At 37.7% G+C, this 26,417-nt stretch overlaps 1 protein-coding gene across 9 annotated transcripts in view; it reads right to left on the reverse strand.

Annotated features, from left to right (window-relative positions):
* NUDT14 (nudix hydrolase 14) overlaps nt 1-26,417 on the reverse strand; it is a 60,160-nt gene that overhangs the window by 15,424 nt on the left and 18,319 nt on the right. For 4 of the 9 annotated variants that reach the window (XM_083836566.1, XM_083836570.1, XM_083836572.1 and 1 more), the window contains exons 2-3: nt 16,381-16,424; nt 1,824-1,888 (exon numbers count right to left, since the gene is read on the reverse strand). In XM_083836566.1, coding sequence (XP_083692692.1) covers nt 1,824-1,888; nt 16,381-16,424 — 109 coding nt within the window. Of the gene's footprint in view, nt 1-1,823; nt 1,889-16,380; nt 16,425-18,396; nt 18,418-20,117; nt 20,184-22,320; nt 22,442-25,833; nt 25,885-25,921; nt 26,078-26,417 lie in introns of those variants that run through there. The other 5 variants (XM_083836567.1, XM_083836568.1, XM_083836573.1 and 2 more) reach the window with 5 other exon arrangements.

Genomic DNA, 26,417 nt, shown 5'->3' on the forward strand with positions numbered 1-26,417 from the left:
TATATTTGAGAATGTGCGGCCATCTAACTGCTATAATGAGCATTGCCTGAAACCTTGGTCACTAAGTAATGAGTGAGGAACTAACATGGAAACTACTGAGATACAAGTGTAACTTTCCATTCTCCATGCTCTTTCCAAATGCCAATTTTATGACCATTCAAGGTGGCCTAAGTCTACAGTACACTGGAAAATACAGTCCTGCGTGTCTCACCAAGGCTGCATGCTCCTGCCACCCTTCAAGCTACCACGAGCTCTTTCAGGACGGCCAGATAAGCTGCCTAACCCTCCACCTTATCTGCCTGCAGCCGTATCAGACCTCTGCTGGGGCTGCATAAGGGTCGGTGCCGCCAAAGGGAACCGGGTGGGAATGTGCGTACGAAGCGGGACAACTGCCTGCAGAAGCAGCGCGGACTTAAATGGGAAAACCTGACCGTGACACCACACCCTCAGGAAAGGCGAGCACAGATGTCACCCGCCACGCGTGCAGGGGACGTGCCTGGTGCCTGAGCTGCAGCTGTTTGCTCACCAGAAAAGGGCTGCGTTATCGCCTTCCTGGTGGGACCTTGGCAGGGGCGAGCAATGAGAAAGTCTCAGCCTTCACTTCTGCTCTCTGAAACAGGCACCAAGGCAGACAATAACCAGCTGATGGAAATGTAATAATAGTGATGTGAGTCATGGAGGGGCATTGTTGCATTCACTGGGCTGCTATGGGATGTCTGACCGACCACCGGTCCCTACGGCCAGGAGTCTGAACAGCTCCAGCCTCTGGAACAGTTCAACTCCAAGAACAATCCAGTCTGTTGAGGCAGATTTGACATTTCCATGGAAACGATATAATGGACTTGCCTGTGTTGCTATTACGTACGTACATTTATATATGTATGCATATACATGTAGGCTTTTGCCTAAGACTGCCTCAAACTGATGAACAGCTATATGAGCGATTTTATTCAGCTGGCAAATAAAAGGCACTGAATTATGGATAAACAGATAAACAAACTCTCCATGTAATAATCAACACAGTGCTTCGTGAGGAATACGCACTATTATTATAACACTGCTGCACAAAACAGAGCCTATCAAGCTCTGTTGGTAAGCAAGGACAGCATGACACCACGCTAGAAAGTTTTCAATAAAGTCTATCATAAACAGTCTTGGAATGGTTTCTTAGCAACAGTCAGTGAAATATCTTGTGATTTTTTAATTAGCATGCAAACAATATGCATTTCATTTTTAACTTCCAAAAAGTAAATATTGCTTGGAATTTAAAAAAAAAAAAAGATATAAAAAGTCCGAAAAATATAGCATATGAACTTAAATTTATAATATCTCATAAAACAAAACTGTCCACGTATTAGTGAAACAATAGCATAAACAGTTCTGAATTTTTATCATTTTAAATTTGCAGGTTTATAAAACACAATAACACATAAACAGCTTTAATTTAAAATAAAAATTAAAAAAAAAAGGAATATTGTGATTCTGAACAAAAGCCCCCAACTAAATACTAGATAAGTAAAGAAGGAGCTTCAAATAAATACAACTTATTGCATGATCATCATAGAGCTGTTTGAAATTTCATCCAAAAGAGGACAATGACAAGCCCGAAAGCAGAACGTGAGGCTACCCTGATCATTCGTTTCATCTGTAATGGAAATTTCCTTGGTTAGAAATTCCAACCTATTGAAAAGTGTAGGCTATCGTACAAAGAACAGAATATAGAACAAAGATTTTATCACCACAGATGCACCAACTTTTAACTGCTAAACCCTTAAAGCTTGCTTCACAAGAGAGCAAAAGTAAATCTAAAAAAAGAGGATTACCTGGGCGGAACTGCTTCACCACTACAAAGCACTGCCGAGAAGTATTAAAGATCAGGATTGACACACTGAGGAAGAAGATAAAAAACAAAAGATCAATGCTTTATGAAGGATTAATGCAGCACTATCAAACTTACATCTTGAGAATTTCATTTTAACTGCATAAATACATAGAAGATTTATTACTAGAGACACAATGCAAAAAGATTCTTGACCAAAATCCTTCAAGAGGAATAGATAATGGGTCATGTTCCCAAAGCAAGTCACTTTTGTCTCCTGCCATATAGATAAAGTAACTCGCCAATCAATTCTTCTCTCCAACAGGAAAAAAAAAAAAAAGACAGACCAACTCTAGGGACATGGCTACAAGACAGCAATAACAAGAAAAGAATTTCTTAAAACCATTTTCTTCCCTCCTAACAGGCCCACATTAGGATAATCTAAATTTTAGGAACAATCCAGCCCAATTCACAACCAGACTTCCATATAAGCACTGAGCAGCACCTATCTGTGGCCACTTGCTGAACTGGGGCCTTAAAAAAGACACTATCCAAGTCCAATTTTGTCCAAATTTAAATCAGAAGCAGTTTTAACTGCTACCACATTCTGTGGTTTAAAAGTCAGATTTTAATCTTTCCCCCATCCTCCTGACTGTTTGAAATAAATGTCATAGGGAAACCTGATGGGCTGAGTATTCAGAGATGCTCATAAAGTGTGAAGTACTGAAGTTTCCCACTCTTTTTTCCAGTAAAATTACACTTTGATTTTACTAGTTAAAAAGAAAAAAAGAAAAAAAAAAAGGAAAACAGACAAAAGTCTCCCTCCTAAGTTGGTAGCCCATTAAAACCTGCAAAAACAAGCATGTATTATGCTTATTACCATAGCAGCATTATGTCATTTGTTATATATTTGTCACTGTATGCAATGGGAAAGTTAATTCATTATTCTACGAATTCTACAATAGATTATACTAACAATAGCATATTTGCAGAGTTTAGTCAAACTTTTAACTTTCCTTGTAAAAGAGCTGTATATTTATTTTCACTATTTGATTTTATAATGCAGTCTCAAGCTGCCAGAGTAACTGCTACTTGATGATTATCAAAAATAATATTAATGTTTATTATAATAATATATAAAGACCAAAACAGAAGGGGGAAGTCCAGATGTTAACGTTTATATTCATGGTTGTTATTCTCAAAGAGCTATATGGCATATTGATGGCTTCCTGCCCCACGAGATGTCATTTGCAGGCAATTTTCAAGCAAAGGTTTTAGCCTTTGGAGACACTGAAAGTGAATATTCGTTCTTTTTGTAGAAATGGGGGTTCTTTCTGACACAACCCCAAAGTATCTGGGAGCTGCAGTGTGGGCTGCTAGAAGAGATGAAGTTAAACTACAGTCTATAATGTTTTTAAATTTAATTATTATTCTTTAATTATTTTCTTTTTTTCCCCCTTTATGTGGCCATTCATTTTTGCACGAGCAGTACTGTCTGAGGGTAGACATGGCACAAAAGGGGATAAGGAATTACTGCTACTGAATATATATATATATATATGTATGTATGTATATGTATATATGTATATTGACCATCATTCCAAGGCAGAGTACGTTGCCTGAAACTGGAGACAGCAGCAGTCCAAGTCCAAGGTTAAAGGGAATGGTAGGGACTTCTAAAGGATGCAGTTGCCCTTTGCCTTTCTTCACAGCCACCACCCCAGGCCCAATTTTTCCTTTGGCATGCCTTCTTCAGCATGTCTCATTAAATAACTCGTACCAACTCATTAAAAATGGCTCAGCTATTAGACATTATTTTTTTTCCCTAAGAGTCAATCATTTGAGATTTTTATGGAACAGATGGGAAAATTAAAAACAATCTGTCAGAATTAAGGAACAGGATCAAATTAAGCTGGAAAGGAGTAGCAGCAAGTTATTACAATTGTCTGCTTCTCACACCATCTTGAGATGAGAGGGTACAGAAATGGCACAAATCTGCAGAACTTTCTATTTAATTACTTCTAGTTTTCTGAGAGACTGACAAACAATTTTGAACATAAATTTACATGTTTTAACAAACCGCAACACGCAAGTTCTAATAGTTCTTGTCAGACTTGGAGAGGAAAAAGTTCAAAATTAAAGCTTCTTGAGATGAGCGTGACCCTACAAATACTATTTGGTATTTTTTATTCCACAAGAAACAAGATAACATGAACTATTTCCACAGGTTACTACGCTTATAACTTACAAAATGTCATTTAAAGCTGAATTCAGGAGAGTTATTTGAGGATTCCATAAAGCTAGGGCAAGGCCATTCAACTGATCTAACTGGAAGATCCCCACAGCCACTGCTTTCAGTGAGTTTCCTTACTGCTGCAAGAGCCCAAAGATGTGGTTTCAGGTCTCTGCTCTGGCATATAAGATTAGGAAAGTATCTTCCAGAGTTTTACATCACCACACAAAGAACTTATTACGAAACTATTTCAAAAGTACTATTTTTACAGATGATACAGGCTACCAAAAAGTTCTATTACAAAAGCAGAGTTGCAAATGCATCTTTTAGTGGTAACATACCAAAGGATATTAGATGAATATTTGACGTTTCAAGGCGATTCCCTTTAAAATATTACAACCTATCCTATTTTTAAATATTACATATCCATCTATGTATGTTAAAGTGATCAAAAAAGAGTAAACAAAAAATAAGCAATTAAAACTTACACAATGACTCTTGGGAACATCTCCACAAATAAAAGATATGGAAGATCAATGAAGCCTAGCTTGTGTGTTATCAAAAGGGAAAAAAAGAATAATAATCAAAAAAAAATCACACAATCCCACTGGTGGCGGTGGGTGAGCTGAATTTCCTAAAAAAGTAGAAAATCTCAACAAGACATTAATCTGACATGGATATCAAAAGGTCCTAACCTAACAACAGGCTTCAGGTACACATGGGCCAAAAAGCTGCACAGTGCCACTTTTTTTTTTTTTTTTTACGAAGGAAAAAAATAGTCTAATGTAAAAGGGTCAAGATGGATCTGAACCTTGCCTCCATGCTTTAAAAACAAGGTGCACAACTAGAACAGCTTAGACCTACCACCCTTTTCGTTCTGGGTAGTGGGTCACTCCTCTTGCAATACTCTGCAGTTGTAAATCTTTGCTGGCTACCCCTGCAGCAGCTGACACGCAGGCAAACAGCTGGTGCAAAAGCCCAGGTCATTAATGCAAATGCCAAGCCACGGAGCCACAGACCTGCACCCGGGACACAGCGGGCTGAAACCTCGTATGCAGGGAGCACTTGGGGTACTTGCCGCTGCTGGTGGGCTTGCTACGCGCCTGCAGGCAAGAGGTGGCAAAGGAGAACACCCTCCAAAACACCCTGTACATATATTTGCTTCTGTAAAACACGGATCGCCTTCGAGCAATAATGGAGCCCTGGCTCCTCCGTGCTGCGTTTCTCAGAGGCTGCTTTAAGGACTACCACTGAACAGAAACAAACCGCATTAGTGATGCCACGGTCTGTACAGTGTCTTCCAGTGCTGGTGATGACCACAGACCTGCTCAGCCTTCAGGCCAGCTCCTCCTCGCTTCAGACGTACAATAAATCACTGCTCCAGTGACCAGAGGCTTTCTCCCAGAGAAGGCATGCACATAAACAGAGCACTGTGCAGTAACACAGGACACTGTTCTTTCTATAAATATAGCAACAATTAGTGTAGCCTTAAAGTATTTTAAGAAGGATAAATACCTAAAATGTCAGCAAGATGTATCTAGAAAAAAAAGCTAGCCTGTGCTAATCATGTTTGCTGGTACTTAATAGAGCATTTTCTTAGAGGGATTGAACTATTCAGTCCAGGGTCTCACCTAGCAGTTAACCAGTAGAATTCAAAGAAAAGCCTGACTGAAATAGCTAAGCTTTCTTTAGGCTTCTCTAATGGCTATCAGGCTTCCCTAAAATGTCAAAGTCAACGAGCAGAAAATGCATGCAGCTCACTCCTGGCCATCTACGACACAGGATTCCAGAAACTTCATTCCTCTTCCACCTTTAAGAATCCCAACAAGAGAGAAGATCCCCAGCAGAATACTTCCCTGAAAGCTCAAAACACCTTTTGCAGGAGTTTAGAAAACGACTCCATTGTGTGCCACTGACCTAGAAAACCACTTCCAAGTGTTTCTTTCCCCCAGCATAGTACACCTCTCTATTTATTGAGCTCGTGGCAACTGATGCTTTGTGACATTTTAGCAGAGAAGACACGGGCGGAGAAATGATATTACAGCTTCACACCCTCGAGGCTGAAAAACGAAAGTGATGCTTCCTTCTAGGAGCCATGTAAAAAACACAGTACGTGACCACAGCAGGTACGAGGTAGGGGACAGACGAAAACTGACATTCTGTTAACATGTGCACACACATATGGAAGGACAGAAAGTTAATTCTGTTGAATTACATCCTAGCAATTAAGATCAGCAAGCAAGCTACAAGAACAGGTACTTCTTGAGATCCAGTGCTTCAAGGATGTTATTGTGTTTGGTTTTGGCTGAGGTACGTGCTTTGTATTTTGCTGTTGCTTTTTTGGGGATAGAAATAGAATTTCACTTTGTAGTCGTTGGTTTTGTCATTTTCTGTCTTGATGATTTGTCAGTTGTTAACCTGGCATACAGTTAATCCACAAGCACATGCTAACACTTCCTAATTGCTTTTCAAGAGACAAACTTTTAGAATCCCTTAATAAAAAGATTAATTCAGCCTTTCGTTATTCTTACATGTGACCTTAACGCATACTTTACAAATCTGTATTTGCAAAATAAGTAAATAAATAAATCACAGTTTAGTAACAGCAAAGAAAAGGACAAGATACTCTTGTGTTTCTGTGAATGAAATAAGACTCTCAAGACTGGAGATTAAGCTTTTTAAAGATAATCTTGCACTAATACTATAGTATGCTAAGTAATTGATGGGGTAATCAGGGCAAAGAAACCGGCCCTTCTTTAATCATTTTAAGAGCAAGTCAGGATATTGTTTTGTAGATGTCTAGCATGGGTATGAGTGTATCACACACAAATTCTGATCAAAACTGAATAATGGAAGATAAAGCACCTAAAAAAGACTGGCAATAACACTGAAAGCCAGGGCTTCCCAGCTATTAACCCCAGCTCCTTCCACCTACCTTTAAAGGCTAAAAATTATCGCATAATTAGTTGAAAGTCTGTAATATTCTTTGTGCTGCTTAGGAATGACAATCTCCTGCACCATAGTGGAAACTCAAAAATATAATATTATTAATTAAAAAAAAAAGGGGGAAAAATTAACCAAGCCCCCACAACACTGTCAGAGCCTGTGCTAATTCAATGCCATTCTCAAAGACAATGAAAATAGAATGGACGATGAAAATAAAATTCCAAAAAGGAATACAAAAATGGCATGCAAGAATAAAAGCAATGTACTTAAGTCCCCTCAACTCTCAGCATATTTGGTATTAAAAATCCCTGTGATGCAACCAAAAGAAAATAATCAATTGTAGTGTGCAACCATAGAAGTATTTAGGGAGATGTACTCATCTCAGCTCGAGAGCACATGAATACAAAACATACACATAGTATTTTTGCCTTATATGGTTTGTAAGGGAGCAAACGGCAAGATTCATGAATCGCTCAAGAAGGAAAGTAAGAGAAAAATATATCACTTAGATGTGCCACAATTGTTTTAGCTTTAAAGTATAAATTTATTTTTTCTTAAAGTTACATGAATTTGGCTTTCTTTATTTATACAGAGTTGACGAAATGATCTTTCACATTATTTTCTGTGTCAGATCTATAACTCCATTTAGTCTTTTTTTTTTTTTTTAATTATTACCTTTGAGAAACACCCCAGATCAGGATTAAAGCATGCTAGTGAACAAGCATCCTTTTCTTTTTCAAATCAGAAATGACTGAGCTTTCAGTTTTAAAGCAACAAACAAGCAAACAAACAGACCTGTTTGTGAGCTGACAATCAGAAGTAATTGTAAGGGAGGATTCATCCTCCAGGAGGGCCTACTTCATCTTAAGTTATTTCAAAATTATTTTTGGTGACCACAAGCAAGAATTGCATACAGCCCCTGTGCTAATTCTGTATTCAAATTAACCATCCACAGTTGGACACGTCCCTGAAAATTTACAACTTGGTATCTAAAGTGCTGTCGTCTTCCTTTTATCAGAGAAGCACAGTATCGTAAGCCAGAGAAAACAGGCCCTTCGTTTCAGAGCAGACATGTAATAAAGCTGTACCCTTTGATTATTCTCCAGTGCAATTCCTTTAGTTTCCCAGAGCTTTAACTATAATGCAGATAGTCCTGAGATTAAACGTGGGCTTGCACAATCTTTATTGGTTCATTTAAGTCTTCCTTCAAAGCATTTTATATTTTTCAAAGGCCAGCACCAATCCAATTGGCTGCTTAAAATGCAGCCTATTACAAAAGCAAAGCTATAAGCTCCTGACAAAAACATTCAGCCTTTCATACAAATCACAGATAAAGTGGATTTGGCAAAAGATAATTAGAGACGTCTAGAAGACTTCTGTATTCAGATGAAATGTGAAAGCTTCCTCCTATACGATTTAAATATTTAATATCAAGTAAAACCAGAATAAAGTGGTGAGATGCATATGCTTGGGGAAACGTTACACTGGGAAAAATCAAAAGGAAGACTGGTTTCAGAAAAGTGAAGTGCAGCAGGAAGTTGTTCGTGACACCATAGAGCAGGAAGCATGTGTTTGGTTAATCATCGGCCTGGTAGAAGAATGAATTAAGAAGTGCTAACAAAGCCATACACATGCACTTCTAAAACATTCCCTATCTCCTTGCAAAGCAGTAATTAGTCCCCTATTCAAAGAATAAGATGCGGGACAACTTGTTTGGAATAAACAATCCTCCCAGCACCCTGTTTTCATCTAACAAAGAAAAAAAAAATAGAAAAGTAAATTCAACTGCAAAATAAATGAGACATCAAAGCACGTTGCTTTCAATAACATTCTTTAAGTGTCATATCTTGGCCCGTATCCCAGGATACCCTTGGAAATGACACACTGCATCTTAATGGGATACTCTCAACAAAATATTTTAATAAATAAATTCAGGTTTTATTCTTAACTTATTTCATTAAATAAATCTTTGTAGGCATTACGCACAACACATGTCAGAATCTGATGGGCTTTTGTTCCAATTCCTAATTATTTTTGTGAAACTACTGCTTATAAATGCTATCACATAATAAGACCACCAAGTGATCTATCTAAAAGGCAGAAGTACGACTCCACTCTGAAATGGCAAAAAGAAAACTCTTAAAACAACTTGAGAATTCAAGCATAGTGCACAAAATAAAAATTTCAAGTGTTCTGCTCAAGCTAAAATAAGGGACAAACCAGCAACGTTCTTTCATACCTATCAAAAATCAAATATGAAGTGAATAGCAGGCATAAAAGCATATTTTTCAGGTATAAATGTACAGTCCTATAGTTCCCCTTTCTGGAATAATGGATTCAATAGTTTCTTCTTTTCCACGAGATATTTTCCGATAAAATTCGAAAACACGGGCACTCAGATTAGAAAACATCTCCTAGTTTTCGTAAAATTACTTTTATAATCCCAGATGCAGGCCATGACTATGTTACTGTCTCTAGACCATGTAAGCACTTTTGACACTCCTTTCAGACAAACAGATTTAATTCAAAACCACATGGAAGGAAATTCTTCTTGAAAGGTTCTTCTCGACTAGAAGAGAATTAGTATGTCCACTTATTTTAATACTGAAAAATATTGAAAAATGAAATTCTGCATGTTGTAAAAAATAGATGTCTCTACTTTGGCCACCATAAACCTGTATGTAGAAATTTGTGACTTGTCAACCAACACTTTTATGTACCTGCTTAGTTTAAAATATTTCTATTGATTCGGTTCTTATAATTAGACAAACATTTAACTTTCTAATGAATCAATGCCCTGAACAAAGATTTTATTGCCATTTTACCCTATCCAGTGATAGGGCAGAGTTGAGTTTATATGCTATACAGCGTTTTAATGGCAGATACTTAGAAAGGGGAAAATCAGAACCTGAAAACCTGGCTTATGATTTTGTGTTTTTCTCTGATAACTTTACAGCATCAAACACATTTATTTTTGCCTTGTTGCTACGATTTTGTTTAGATCAGATCCTAAGGTAACAATATAATAAGACATCTAAAAGACAGTAAATATGCCTGAAGAATTCCTGGCACACCAGCAGAGGATATGTCAAATCTTTGCTTAAAAAAAAAGAAAACAACAGCAAAAAAACAACAAACAAGCATAAATGTATTTTATTTGCAAATATCATATGTAAACAAATCGTGTAATTACTTGGGTTGAAAGGAAATCAACAGGCTTCTAAGATTTTTCCTTCTAATGGCAGGAAAAATATCATTATCCTGATAGCATCCTTGATAAACAGATACCAAGTCTAGACCTGAGCATTTCCAGTGACAGCGATTACAGAACATGCCTTCCCAGATTGTCTTATTGCCCATTGTTAAAAACGGTTTCATAGTGTTTCATTTATGAAATACTTTCTGTATGACACCATTCTTTCTTGTTCTGTCATTGATTACTGATGAAATTAGATGATTCTGGCCTGCTTTAGAGCATTCCTTTCAATTTTTGTGATAAGCTATAATTTCTCTCTTCGGTTGTATTATCCTTTGCAAGAACATGCCCAGCTATCATTACTTTTTCTCTCAGCTATTATTTCCCTAAACTTTTCATCATTTTTGTTGTTTGTTGAACTACATCCAGTTTATTTTAAACAGCGCATTATCTTCTGCACTATCTTTGAAGATAATCATGAGAACTCCACTCCATTGACACCCTGGAGGAGATGTTACAAAGGCAGACAAGGTTTAGACAAGGTTTATACCACAAAAGCCTATCATTACACATAAAAGGCACTTGCCACCCAAGAAAGATTATTTTTTAACTTAAAAAGATGCTAAATGTTTGTATTTTACCCATCTTAAAGCTACTGTGATAATTCTTGCGCAAAGGAAGCATCTGAGTTAAATTTCATGGTGTCTTATAATACACTAGGACATAAACCAGAAAAATACATACGGGATTAAATTTCCATAAAGCCCAAACGATCCGGCATATGAAACAGGAGAAGGAATTTAATCCACTCCTATAATGTGGTCAGGGCACATGACTTCCACCCCTTCTCCAGAGCTGCCTGCTGCAGCCCCTGAGCTGCAATAGCAGCCGGCTGCCCCTGGCGAGGCAAAAAGGGGCAGCGGGGATGCGGCAGCCCCTATGGCAGCGTGCTGCAGGTACCTCCCAAGGGTGTTCATCTTCCCACTCCATGTCTCTGTCTTGTCCCACGGGTGTCAAGAACCTGCAGGCGACGACACGCCGGCGTGCAGATGTCCTCCGCTCCCTTCAGCGCGCAAACTGCCTCCTGATGGCAACCCGTGCTTTGCAGTTCTCTTTGCAGGACATAAAGCATCTTTTCTGAGTGAGCGGTTCAATTAAGAATGAAGTTGCTTTAAATGAGAAATAAATCGATCTCTTAAAAGAAAATCCTCTCATACGGCAGGAATATTACTTCCCCCTCTCTTTACAGAAATGAGAAAAGAAAGTTTTTTCCGTTAAGAATTTTTAAGTCGAACAAGTCCTGAGCCACTGTGACATGTTTTTGTAGTTAAAACCAAAGTATAACAAGGGTGCAACGCACATGCAAAGTTTAATTTTTTTGGTCCTACTGCCTTTTCCCTCTCACATGATATTTTCAGGGTTAGGAGGAACTCACACAACACTCTTACAGGCAATTCAGTCTCCTCAATTTATTTCCCTTTTGAAGTAGTGTACTTTACAGTGAAAGTTTAATTCTTTTAAATAGACAACTAGCCATCAGTTTGCTTAATATCCTTTCACAACACAAGCTGTCCTTTTCCTTGTCAGCTAGCAAAAGGTTCCTGTTCCTGAACATTATTACTCAAAGCACAAAAGCAAGCACATGACTCTGCACTGACCTTCATCTGTTCCCAAATTATGTCTTTTAAAAGCCTTGAATCTGTTTAAGGGGAGCTGCTGAAACCTGAAACGAACTGGGTCTATTGCTTTATAAAGTAGATGAATGTAAATCTTAAGTATTACATTTCAGGCTCTTACGGTACTAAACATAGCAAAATTAGGATGAGGGGGGAATACAACTGGAGCGTGACTCTGGTTTTAGAGACATTTTTTTTTTTTTGTTACAAGCATGGATGATTACTTTGTAATATTTGGCATATTTCTATTTCTGACAGAAAATCACTATAAACTTGCAGAATTAAAGTGCACTCCTGATCAGGTATTTTACTTTTAATAGCAGTGATCTTAAAGACAAACAAACAAACAAACAAACAAAAAACCCTCCCTCCCAGAAATCACTGCTGATTGCTAACTAGCTTTGATAGACTCAAATCTAAGAAGCACCTTGCATTAATGATTCTATGATTTAAATTTTTCATCTCTTGTATTCTGCGTGATTCTCTTAAGGATGTGTTTAATAATGTGGAAAAAAATTCACCTGAGTATTCAGAGGAAAATTAAAGTTAACTATAAAAAAAGCACAATGAAGTTAATGCAGAAAGCATCTTCACCTGTGTGTTACTGCCTGACACAACAGGCCATAATTATCTAACGCTTATGAGCACCACCTCAATAAACTTTTTAAATACTTTTAATGGAGAAGAGGTAATCAAGAATTTTTTTCTTCATTTACTTTTAGTAAATTTCAGCATTTCTAAATACACGATAAAAACCTGTAGTGAGCTCTGATACTCTTCAGCTGCATGTGTCAAAGAATCATTAACTTAAATGTGACTCCACAGGACCAGAACAACAGTGAACACCTTATTTACGGATAGAAAAGTGGCTTTCAAGTTGACAGATTTCTTGACAAGTTTACTTTTTTTTTGACAGTTATCATATGAGAACTGCAACTTTCATAAAGTGTATTTAATTTTCTTATGAAGTCATAGAAACTTTCAGGTTATAAGAGACTTTTGGAGATCATCCGATCCAATCTCTTGCTCGAAATAGGCGAACTTCTAAGTTAGGTCTGGTTTCTCTGAGCCCTGTCCACTTCAGGTTTGAATTCCTCCTAGGATGGAGACTCCTCTGCCTCTCTGGGCAGAACGTTCCCGGATTTAGCTACTCTCCGTGTGCATGTGTATGTCTTTGTGTCCTGGGTCTTCCTTCTATTACAATTTAAACCCAAATAGGGTAGGAAATGCTGCTTCTTTTGTCTATAGTGGTACTCAACTGACTCTGGCAGCACAGGTTTGGAAGGTTTGCCTTAGTAACAGTTTACTGCGTGACCAGTAATAATTTCACCCCAAAAAAATTTGTTTTTGGTCTTTAAATGGTACAGAGGAATTAAGAGTAAGCATAAATTACAAACTAAATAAAGCAGAGGCGACTCCAGACATACCCTAGTTTTGAATGCTCTTAAGAAAGCTCAGGAGCCACACAGTATGGGCTCAAACTCAGATCTGCCGTAACTAAGAAGGAGGGGGGAAAAAAGGGAAAAAAAAAAAAAGGAAAATCTAATTAGAAGTTGTCCTATTTTAGCTTGCACTAGTGTTACGCCACATGTGTACAGATAAATGATTTTGTGTTGAGCCCTACTGGAATACATTGAGATATGCAGGTGACTCACACCTAAGGCAAATGAAATGACTACTGCAGTCCTCGTGTTTTTGTCATCGTATTATTTAATCAGCTGTTCATCTGAACAGTTGGAAAGGATACATTTATACAGAAATAGCTTCAATTCACTTGCTAAATATTTTCCTGTATCAGGTCTATATTATAGTACAAATCTATTAAATGTTGGCTTATGCTGGCCTCATTCAAAATGAGAAAAAACACAAGGTTCCCAGAGGAACCAGAAAAGACAAGCTCTGAGTTTACTGTCACATGGCACTGAAGTCAGTCTTAAACACTTTCACTTGTGCTGCTGAAGGAGGATAACAGATAAGGCATGAATTAGGCTCAATGTCTGTTTTTATATGATTAGCAATTTTTTTTAATATTAGATATCATTAAATCCATTGCACATATCAATTTTATGTAAATATATAATACACACATATGCATACTTTGTAGATCTGTTGTTCCGATGTATATGTTCTATTTAGGTAAACAACCTCATTTAAAAAAAAATGGAGCATTTACCAGTGTTACAGCATTTTCAGTAATAAAATAAATTTTAAGTACTTTTGAAAAGTTATCTCAGTTATGGAAGACTCCTACAATCTTTCTGAAGGAGACAGTTATCTCCTAACTTTGTGCACTAGGAAAAAGAAATCCTGACCAACAGGACACATGCCCTGAAAGCCCCTCCTCCCTCAATATTTTATCCCTCATTAAGAGCAATGAACCTCCAAGGGCCCTCTAAGTACAAAGTCCTCTACATTTCAGCAACTAGACAAGATGACTTTTCCATATAACTAGCATCACAGCTGTCTTAACAAAAATACAGTAAAATGTAGGGCTTCAAGGCATTATAAGGAATTCTGAACCTAACTAATCTTTCTGATAGTAATTGACTTAGCATTCATAAAGGGAATGTATGAAAAAACGTGGTTTTCATATACAGAGGGTTCATATTATTACCTTAAGTTTCAGAAGTTGCAATGAATTTACTTGTGAAAGAGCGCGAGGCATTCTGCAGTTCAACAGTAGTCACTAATAAGTTAGGATGGCAGCTGTTGTACATCTGAAGCTAACAAATGTTATGTGACCAGAGATGACTGGCATGACATGTGGCTGTAGCCTTTTTATACAGTTATGTACTCAACTATTTTAAAAATGTTCACAAAAGTCCTTCAGAAATACTGTTCTCAAGAAGTTCATGGAAAACTGATCCTTTAATATTTACCCCACTCGGTTCATTGCATATGCTCACACATTATCACACAGTGATAATCTGAAGCTAAAACAAAAATAATAACATAAATTATTCTTCTGGAAGATACGTTCTTCCCAGCACTGTGACTTGAGGCTGGATTCACTTGCTTGAAAGTACAAGGCATATATTAAATTTCCAGCAATCAATTATCATTTCAGCTTTTGTATCTGTGCTCATAAATCCTGGCACATGCCCATATGGATAGACAAAGTGCAAAGACAGAACTGTCTTCCAGGCAAATTCCAAAAGCAAGTGTGAAGTTCAGTAGTGAAATATCACTCCTTTTTCTTCCCTTAACCTCAGGCAGTACAGGCATTTTTAATCAATTTAATATTTTCTTAGTCTTCTTGGAACTTTTACCTTCATAAGCTTTAGATTGATAAAAAGTGTTGTTATCACTAAAGTGAAATCAATATCCACTTCAAGAGCCTACATACAAAAACACTCACTGTAAGGATTTAGAAGGTTCTGACAGAGCAAAATTTCAGAAAATGCAATTGATTTTACCTACTTAACTCATACACAAGAAGAATACCTCTCTCAACATGACTCTGGTTGTGTCACAATTTCTTTTGCCATTAGTGCTTTCTACATTTTATACATTAATAAATTCAGAAAATCCTTTTTTCTAGGGAAAACCTGTTACCTCTGCTTTTGATTTTCCAATACCTGAATTTTCAGTAACTAGATTACATCTTTATACATTTAAAAAGAGACAAATACTTTACTACTTAATAATTCTGAGCCTGCGTCTGTATCATACATACCCTAGCTGTTATTATTTTGCATTCTTTAGAGTCAGGAGTAAACTACTTTACCTCCTTAATAGGAAAAATACAATTGGAAAGACAGAATAAAGTCAGAGGCCATCCATTTCTTCCTGTGTGATTAGGAGAGCATTTCGGTCTACAAAATGCATGGCCTGAAAAGGTTTCAGACATCTGCAAAGTCACGTGAATTAGGGTTTGCCTGAAACATCATTATGTAGTGGTGATGGAGAGGATTAAAATAAAAATAAAAAAGCACAATACTAAGATTTGATCAAACATGAAACAAAACCTCCACCTCATTCCAAATAATTGCCAGTGACAAAATCAAACGGTATGACCGTAACTTTAGACCTCTTTTTATGAGCCTTTGTAGAGCAATATTTGGGCTTGTATATTCACAGGTGAAGGAACATGATCACATATTTGGGCCCAGACCGTTTATCTACACAAATAACAGGGTTAACTATGTACGGACAGAGTCCTTCCCTCAGTCGATATATTCACACTCAAAGAAGAAAATTCCATACAATTCAAACGTTTAGTTCCATCTTTTATATCATTACATCATGTGCAGTATATCACGTGCCAACACTCTTAACATCTGAAAAGTCAGGCACAGACAAAACATACTGAAAGACATAACAAACCATAAGATTTTAAAATTTCTGCTAATTCTGTTTAAAATAGTGAAGAAGTATCTGCATTATACAAGAAGAATTGAAGAGGAAGTTGGAGGAAAAACAAGAGACTCAATATACTAAGATTTGACCAGCGGAAGAGTATGAAATACAACATAAAGACAAAAGGAAATAATGTGATTCCATCTGTTACCTGTCATGTGTCCTCATAAAGTCCCAGAACTTCTTAGTGCCATTCTGTGGAAAAAATATATAAATACATCAGTAAAATTAATTCCAAATGAAAATTGACTATAATGAAATTGAACAAAAGTTTAGAAGGTATTTTTTGAACACTCAGTAGTGCTGGTTTTACTTACGATGTCATTATTCTGGATTTTGACAGTAAGTATTAAAGACGCTGAGAACTATCTTAAGGATTTCTGAAGCTTTAGTCCACAGTATTAGGCTGACAGCTAATGAACGACTGAGGTAGTCTTTGGGCCCAATTCTGGCCACAGTGTCAACTCCAAACCCCAATCTACTCATTCAGGTGCTAGGAAGCTATATACAGCTAACTTTCAACCAGTAAAATAACCCACAGATCTAAGTTCGTCCATGGTACACGTGCAGAAGTGGACTTATCTTTGCAGGACAGCTCAGCATTTACCTCCTCTACTGTGTCACTGTTTACTACTCGCAAGTCATCTTATCCTCCGCTACATTAATAAATGACAGGTACCACAGGTAACACGGCTGTTCCCCTGAAAACAACCACTTTTCAACAGTACACACACACAATTGCATATATATTCTATGTTCTGTAACCACTTTCATCAGTTCATACACACCAGGTAACAGAGACACGCACAGAATCAGAGAGTGGTTTGGGTTGGAAGGGACCTTGAAGAAGATCCAGTTCCAACCCGCTGCTATGGGCCAGGACACCTTCCACAGACCAGGTTGCCGAAAGCCCCATTCAAGCCTGGCCTTGAACACCGGCCCTTCACTGGGCAGCCTGTGCCAGTGCCTCACCACCCTCAGAGTAAAGAATTTCTTCTTGATATCTAATCTAAACCTACCTTCTTTTAGTTTAAAACCATTACTCCGCGTCCTATCACTCCCCTCCCTGACAAAGAGTCCCTGCCCAGCTTTCCTGTAGGCCCCCTTTAGGTACTGGAAGGCCGCTATACAGTGTGTAATTCTGTACCCTATCTATTAGATACATGGAAATATTTTTTTCAGATGAAGAACAGCTCGATGTATTTCCCTCCTTGATCGGTTTTAAGTCTGTATAAAGACTCAGCATACAACCTGAGGAAAGTCTTTTGGTTGACAGTTGACACCTTTCTTGTATTAGCAAGGCAAATAACAGACCAGCTGAAGACATACAAACCTAAAACATGCCTAATGTGAAGAGCAGCACAAGCTCTCTATTATGAAGTATGCTTAAACGGATGGTCAAACCCTGAGCAACTGGTTAATGATTTAAAGCAGGTAAATGCAAGCAATGAAAGAAGAATCAGGTTCAGTTGGTGGGTAAAGGTGCCAACCAGTATAGACAGGCCCTTCAGCTCTATTACAGATGTCATGGCTACCAAGTACACAACAGCTGGTGGGGATTAGATAACAAGCACTCTGGTTCAGAGATTAAGCTCCTGAGCTTTATGAGTTTACCGAGCTTTTTCGAAGAGTGACTGTTTGCTTGCTAGCAGCGTTTGCCTTCATTCCCACAGCTCTATTATAAACAGTTGTCCACCTCAAGAGAAACTCTAGTCTACTCTTCCATTGGTGCCTGTGCATAACTTCTGTAGCACTGACAGGAATCAAATGCACGCATCGGAAGAGAAGCCATGTCATTGTTTAAACGTAACATAATGTTGAAAGAGAAATAAAGACAGCAAATTCTGTGTGAACTGAAATATTAAAACCCTTGGTCATCAAGCTGAGTGTACATCCAATCTGTTCCACCTGATGAGAGACAGAGGAACTATGAAAGGACTATGACAACACATAGATGCAACACGCAATAGCACAGAGCAATGCTGTGTGGCAATATAGCTTAATGTATTAAATTCATAAGGTCTGCTCAATCCTTTTATAGATTTATTACTACCTGTAAGACATTAATGTGTGGGATTTTCTCTTGCTTGCAGATTGCTATGCGGTTTGTTGTTTGCCATGAGCGACTTGGAAACTGTGGACTAGTGATAATGTCTTTTGCATGTACCTTCATATTGGTTCTCCAGCTTCAACCTTCCACTATCCCAAACAGTAAGATGTGCTCCCATCCATTCTCCCTTTGTAGCGTCAGCTTGAGAGAAATGTGGGTATCCAGCTATGGAGAAGACAAAAATGCCTGCACCACAGATATCCTAGAATTGATTTAAGCTATTAGTCCTGTGATACTGATTCCCATGGTGTGATCCTCCTGACTTTTTCCTCCTGCCATCATTTTGCAAATTATAGAACCTGATTGCTTTGGAGCACTTATGAAAGGGTTTCAAATAGCTGAGGAAAATTACACCCTGGAGAATGAGCCTCAACCAGATGGGATCCATCAGATTTGAATGCCCTCTTCTCATAGGTGAGCCCCATTAACATTAACAGAATCTACCACACAGACATGCAAGTAATTTTTAACAGAAAGTAAAAGAAGAAACTTAGTACCTTAAGAAATAAAAATCGACAAATAGTTCACTTTTTCTATTTTCTAAGCGGCTGGACAGCATATAAGCACTTTCTCTAGAACATAATTTGATTAGTTTAAGACCCAAATTCAAAACCAGACACAGGTTAAATTAATTTTAATCTGTCCATTCAAGATGCTGGTTATGATCATATACTCAGACTGGACAATGTTGTTAAGGTCTTGTCTGTCTATATTTGAATACGAATTTATTTCATATGATCAACCTGCACCTGTCCAAATAAATAAATCAATAAACAAATGAAACATTCCAACATCTCATTGTTTACAATGGCAGAAACTCAAATGAGCACCATTCATGCCCTATTGTCCAAGTCAAATGTAATTTGAACCCAACCGTATGGAGTTGAGTTTCTATTGTACCCAATGCATGGTTCTTTCCTAACAGACTAGTATGAAGGTTGCTAATTATTAATAGCATGTAAACAGTTACCAATGGTTCTTATGCTGCTTTACATACTTTACAGAACATTAATTCTAACCAGTTTCCAACCACGTAAAGCTGTACGTAATATACCTATCTTATCCTTAAGACAAAAATATTAATTGCAGAACTCATCAAGATTCATGCCTTTAAAAGTGAAGTAGCCATGACTACTTGTTAAATTTAACCGTCCCGTTCTGTATATCCTGTCTTCTGCCTTTGACAATATTCTTTTATCACCACAATTACAGACCGTAGCAAAGAATTAAAAGGTATCAGTTATCAACATCACTCCCAAAAAACCAGAAGCATCTTTGTGAAATATAAAGGCTCTCTCAAACACTTGATGTTCTTCATTTTAATACATATATATTTATATTAAGTAGTCCATTCTCCAATGTCTATTAAGGAACAATCAAAGCATCTCTTATTGAAGTGTGAGAAGTAAGCATAAGAGATCGCTGTGAGATCTTAACACTGACACTTAACACTTTACATTTAAAACTGACTTAAACAACTGTCCTTCAAATATGAAATGTCTCTACTAAAAGGAGATATGTCAACACTGTATTAGTTTTTATCTCTTTGAAATAGCAGTTTTGATACTCTTCACAGCAGTATATAACACACAATTGATTTGGTAAATCTTTGATTACAAAGTAATTACACTCTACTTCTGTGCTCAGTGATCAGATTCTGTCATGTTGCAATGATGAACTAGTGCATATAGTATGTGTAAATTAATAAAGCTGTATTCCAGGGGAGGCAGCATGTAAGACAGCTTCGGTTCATGTTACTCGGAAGACAGATTACTTACATAAGCACAAATTGCGTAAGAAAGCCGTATCAGGTCAGGCGAGATGTCCATCTTGCCTTTAACAGCGAAAGGAAAATTTAAGAATAGAGGACGCATAGAGCAATGCTTCCCCAGACCACTCTTTCAGACCTTTGATAGAAGGCAGTTGAAGGTCGTCAGAAGACGATGCCTCCGAAAGGCATCCAAATTAAAGAGTCCCTCCCTCCTTCTCCCCCTCCCAGAAAAGCAAGCACAAATAGCCAATTCTATACACTACTTGAGCATGCAATAGCATGTCACAAGTCCTGCTCATTTTGTCTGTAAGACTGACTTGAAAATGGCATTGGCAACTTAGAATTACAACAGCATACTACAAGCTTCCCAGTCCACACGGAGCAAACTCGATCCCCTTCCGTTCATGTGATTGCAGGACAACCACGCACTGCACAGAGCTCTTTGCTAGACAAGTGCTGACAGTGGATACAAGTTCAGCAGATGCGGCTCCTACCAGCAAAGCGCTGTTCATGATGCCACCCATACCTGATCTCCACATTCTCTGTCCTTCCTCTATCTGTGAAACCATTTCCTAAGACCCTTCCTGCACCTGCTCATTGCCATACTTACAGGCAGTAGCCTGTTCACACCATCTGTGACAGATAAATTGGACCTGTCTGCAGCCTCTGATCAGAATACCATTCTTTTTCCCACCTACACTCTCTGTGTCTGGATAAAATGCCATTAAGACTCACTGCACCAGGGATATAGCTGTCCTCTGCTTTCCTCTACTACCTCATGCAATATAATGTCTGAATGATGTGGTCCCATTGCTGTCAGGTTACCTGTGCAAAAGATAACCTCTGCTTACTAGAGAAACTCCTTTAAGACTTAGCCCAGTCTAGCCAATAAAGACTACCAAAAGTAGTTTGGGGGCAGCTGGAATGCCTTCCTCCTTCTCATCCCTGTGGGCAGTACCAACACGCTCTGCTACCTGAGATGCTCCTGAACCAGCTCATGCTTTTGGGAAATGTGTCTCCACATGTAGCAACGCTCAGCATTACACTGATACCATCCCTAGCTGTCAAAAACAAACACACAAAAAAAAAAGCAAAACCCCTGCAGTTTGGCTGTGGTCTCTGCCATTGTGTAGAGCCCTGCAGGGCCCCCCAACATGGGTTTCTGTGTAGATGTGACTTCTTCAAATGGAGGGAGTAAGCACTTCAACATGATTTTGGAGGGACAGATGTAGGACTTCACCCAACGATCATTCTGCTTCTCCCAAAGAAGGGGATCTGCTCACAAATAACACAAGTGAATTACTGGTGTGGTGCTGCAGTTACAAATAACAGGACCAGGACCTTTCCAGTGATACTGAGCTTTGGGATGATGAGGAAGAGAAAGAGGTAGTGATGCAGCAGGCCATACCACGCAGCTTAATGTAACCTATGCAGAGGGCCACACAAAGGGCTGGCATGGCAGAAGCCTGTAAAATCATCAATGAAATGGTGATGGTGAGTATGGAACAACTGTTCGGTACTTCCCATAATACAGAAGATTCTGTCATAGCTGGCTACCCAAGGAGAAAGGCTAAGGCCTACCTGGGCACTGAACTGGTTCCTTCTGAGGAACCTGTGGTACAAACTGCATTATATATACACATTTTAAAACATCCTAATTTAAGGTTTAATAAAATCTAAGCTAGAAAATATAGAGTTTTATTCTCAAGTGTAAATTGAAAACATGCTAGCATTGTAGGTGCAACAACACTAAAAAAAAAACAAACTGTTTAAACGTTTCTTTCACATTAGGTAATAATCATTACACAACAGTTAAAATGAGGTTATCTAAAGCAAATCCTCATCATGAAGGTTTACAGTAACATATGTCCTGTAGTGATTGTTGGGAGTTCAAACCATTCAAAAAACCAAACCTTATATTAGAATTGCACCAACTTAAATGACAGAAAACCTTCTCGTAAGGAGCTCTGAACATATAACAACATGACCGAAGCAGTAAAGATATCTATCTGTTCAGACTCTACATAAAGCTCCTTTTTGATTTGTATTATTTAAAGTATGACAATTTAAACAGCTGCTGAATTGAAAACATTGGCCAGCAGCATCTCCTGTGTTTATCCACAGAAAAGCGCTGCTCGGACAGACAGCAGCCAAAGTTTCCAAGAACTGTACAGCTGCACCAAAGCCACCTCAGTAAAAGGGGTTCTTACCTTACATTACAGACTTCTGAGGAGGCTGGTTAACAGGCTAAGAAAGCAGGTAACTTAAATGTTGGGGACATATGTCCAAAATAAGCAAACTAGCTTCACATATGCCACTCAAAGAGGAAAAAAAAATCTGTCCATGACAATGATTAACTTCTTATTGTTTACATAACAGGAGAGACAACGAGACATTTGGCGACCCATTGTGATGGGCATTAAAAATACTTAGTGGAACAGTTCCTGTTCAATGATCTTACAATTCAGTTAGAGCCCAGACAAAGTTGGTGTAAACAAACAGAGGCAGTTAAGGAAGAAAGGCAAATACATTATGGTATAGATAAGCTACACGCACAGGTTATGAGGGTTAAAATGAGAAACAACAGTAATGATCCCCTAGCCTCTACCAGTTGGGCTGGGTTTAAAGCAGTTATCCATGACATAAATGTTCCATGCTTGTGAAAAAAATTGAACTCCTGAAGTTGATGCAGTTATAGCATAAAAATAACTCTATCCTCACTGCTCCATTTAGTCTTCTGTTTCCACAGTTCTAAGACACAAAAGCTGTTAATGCCCTCAATGCGAAGGGATTATGACCATTCTTCAAGCAATAAAATAATAGCATTACAGGTTAAAAAAAAAAAAAGAGAGAGAATTATTTGGCAAATAACGGTCTTAAACCAGAGTCAGCAGTGCCAAGCAAGTGTGCAGTCCCTGTTTAATCATTTACATGGAACAAAGCAATAAAACTCCCTACAGGAGCAATCAAATTTTGCTTTCTTCTGTTCTCATGAAAAAAAAAATCTTAGAAGTATGAGAGTATTTTTTCATGAAATGCATTTGTAAGATTTGTTTTCTATTGCACACTTTCCCATACTCAACCAATCTTTTGTAAATTCATCCATACGGTTTAGTACGAGAGCACATGGCATAACCTCTATCTGGAAACTTACTACACATTCTCTTGCTGAGGTATCCCCTCGTTGCCCAGAACCGCATGGCAAGAGAACAGCGAACTCTTCATTTTATTAAGTAACTGACTCCTGAAGACAGACAAAAATCTGCACCAACTCAGCCAGGTCCTGCAGCCTCTTGTTACTTTCATTTTCTTAAGTGGTCTTAGCTTAATGCTTTTCAGTCAAATTCACCTTTTTATGATCAATAACAACCGCCCAGAGGTAAATTTGCAGTTACAGCAACTCAGCAATTCAGTACATCTTGGTTTATAAAATGTTTGTTCCTACAATGGTAAAATATGCCCTGAAGATGTGCATTAACTGCTGCTTCTCTATCAGCCACAGTTCTTGGGCTACACAGAGTGGACTTACCCTGCGGTAAACCCAGGAAGACAGGAGATGCTGGATGCTGCCACTTAATCCCTCACCCTTTTGGAAATGAACCTTTCCTTTCTTTCTTCCCTCAATGCAGAAGAAGCACCCCTATCAGTTGAAATTTCCCTGTTACATTTCTTTTTTCACTTTAATAGAATCTGATGTCATATCTGTAGCAATTTTTAGTGGAAACATATGAGGATTTATAACCTCGTGTATACCATTTCTTGCCAGGTGAAATATTAATGCTATAATTCTTTGCTATATATAATCAATACATGATGTTTTCAGTGTCCACAGTGACGTGCCAACATGAGCTGTACTTCCAGGCCAAACCAAACTCAGGACTGAATACGTTACGCTTTTCACTTTCATATCAGACAACTAGTGATCAAATTACCTTGCACTGCCTAAATATTTGTGTAGTATTTTCAACACTGCCAAACACAATGAAGTTGTCTAAATAAAACAAATAAATAAGGAAAACCACCAGTTTAAGATGCCAAAAAATTCATGTACCCCCATAGTTTCAGATTATTTTAAAGCAATAAAGCAAAAATCGTCAACATAATATTGTGAAACCTGTATGAGGAACAGAAATTATACAGGGAAAGACAGCTAAAACATGTTTGGACTTGTGCAGTTTTCCAACTAAGGATAAAATGAAATAGCCATTCCATATGCTTTAGAAGTTTAATTGCTCCCCATTGTTTTGTTAGATTAGTAAATTAGGGTGGTGTTTAGCATCTCTTTTTGTTTATAGGAGCTAGAGAGCTTCCCTGCTGTATCAAAATATCTTTTTCATCCACAAAAAAAGAATGCAAATGGACATTCAAATATTCAAGGACAATTTATATTCAACTCTTTTGTATAGAAACGATCATCCCCAACAAGCTATTTTCCATATAAAATCTGTTTGAAGTAATGACATCACAATTGTGGTTTTTTGTTTTTGTTTTTGTTTTTTGTCTATTTCAATGGTTTGATTTGTGAGAAGCAGGGAGGTAGCGGTCTTCTCTTTTCTTCTCTTTATATAATTACAAATTTTACAGAAAGTATTATGTATCTTTTAAAATGAACAGAAGCATTCTCAAATGGCACAAAAACATACAACTCAAAAAAAAAAGTAATCAATAAAATCATTCCGATTTTCATGAGTCGAGTGCCTAGCCCTTTTTCTCTTCCTTCCGAAGGAACACGTCAGTATTACTGAACTGCCTTACACTTGGCTATCGTATTACATAACGACTCACTGAAATATGAAGTGTTTCTGTTAAACTCTGTCCAAGGGTGCTGTCCTGTAACACTGTAAAGTCAATCTAAACCCAGGCTGCCCCTTTTTCTACCCCAGCTGCATAACTCTGCTCTATCCCTACCCTACCACTAGCATTTGTGTAACCATACAGAGCAAGCTGGTTCTGGAAAGTGATCTAAAAAAAAAAACACGCTCAAAAAAAAAAATTTAATGGGGAAAAAAAAAAGTAGCTAACATGAATGTAATGCCATTATACACACATACCAAATTTTCACCAACGACTATTAAAAAGAGTACTCGTGGGTCTACTCAAAATTATTGCAAGAAAATAGAGATGCATCTGATAAGGCGTTTTTTGAGAGAAACACACATGCACACAAAAAAAGCCTAAATTACAATTTCAGCCACACCCACTAATCCACTCAATCAGACTGCACATGCTGGAGTAAATGAAGCCTCATCTTCAAAAGCAATTTGCAGAATTACTTGCTGATGTTGAAGACCTACTTCAAAAGAGTTTAAGTGTTATGGAATTTTACTGTTTTTTAAACAAGCCACTGTTTAAGCTCAAGAGGAAAGCGGGAGGTGTTTGTTTTTTAAACAAAGCCTGCAAGATTTCATTACTAAACTATCCGGAATGTTTATTTTAAAAGCATCATGATTACTAATAATGGTGCTTTGCAGTTTTTAACTTAACCACTATTCAAATATTTCAGTTAGAAATGACTGGTTTTAGTGCCTTTGTGGAATGCGCATCCAAAAATATGCACAAATATGCCAAAAATAAACTGATGACTTTTCAATTACATTAAAAATCAATGTTGTGTCTAAAGTACTAAAACTACTGCTGCTAATTGGCTTTAATTGACAATATTAACAATTTTGTAAGTAAGACTAAGTCTAGCAAAATTCACAGGGACAAACCGAGCTACTCACTAAAGAACAGCGTGCTAGCTCCAGCTGACACAGCATTTCTGGGCACGGAAGGGCAAAGTTGCTGTAGTATCTACTACACTTGTTTTACATCTAAGGATCTTGAACGAGAGATAAAGGTGCTCAGCTCTGTGCGACAGCAAACTCTTTGAAGCATGGACTTGACTTCTTATCTGAAATTAGCTGGAAGACAAAGTTACTTCTTGAAGAAATCATAATACACACCAGTGGAGACCACACCAGGGATACCTAAAGAGACATAAAACCTAAGGTCATAGACTATAATTTTTACAACCCATATCAATTTTCTCTTCAAAGTGAGGGTTATTCTGGTAGGAGTTTGTAATGAAACTGCAAACAGATGGTTATGGCAATAGAGTTTACTGTTCAAAGGTGCAATTTTTTCACACTTTAGGAGGTAAAATAAACAATGGAGAACACACTAATTTATTCAACTGTTAATGCAATACTGGGCCAAGCCACTTTGTTCATTTTATGTACATCAACTGCCAGAACAATTACAGCTAAGATACTTGATGTGTAAGTAAACTTTCTCATATAATCCTCTGGAAGTTTACTTTTCAGGT

This window comes from Anser anser, assembly GCF_964211835.1.
Source record: "Anser anser genome assembly, chromosome: 5".
In the NCBI taxonomy this organism is placed as follows: domain Eukaryota; kingdom Metazoa; phylum Chordata; class Aves; order Anseriformes; family Anatidae; genus Anser; species Anser anser.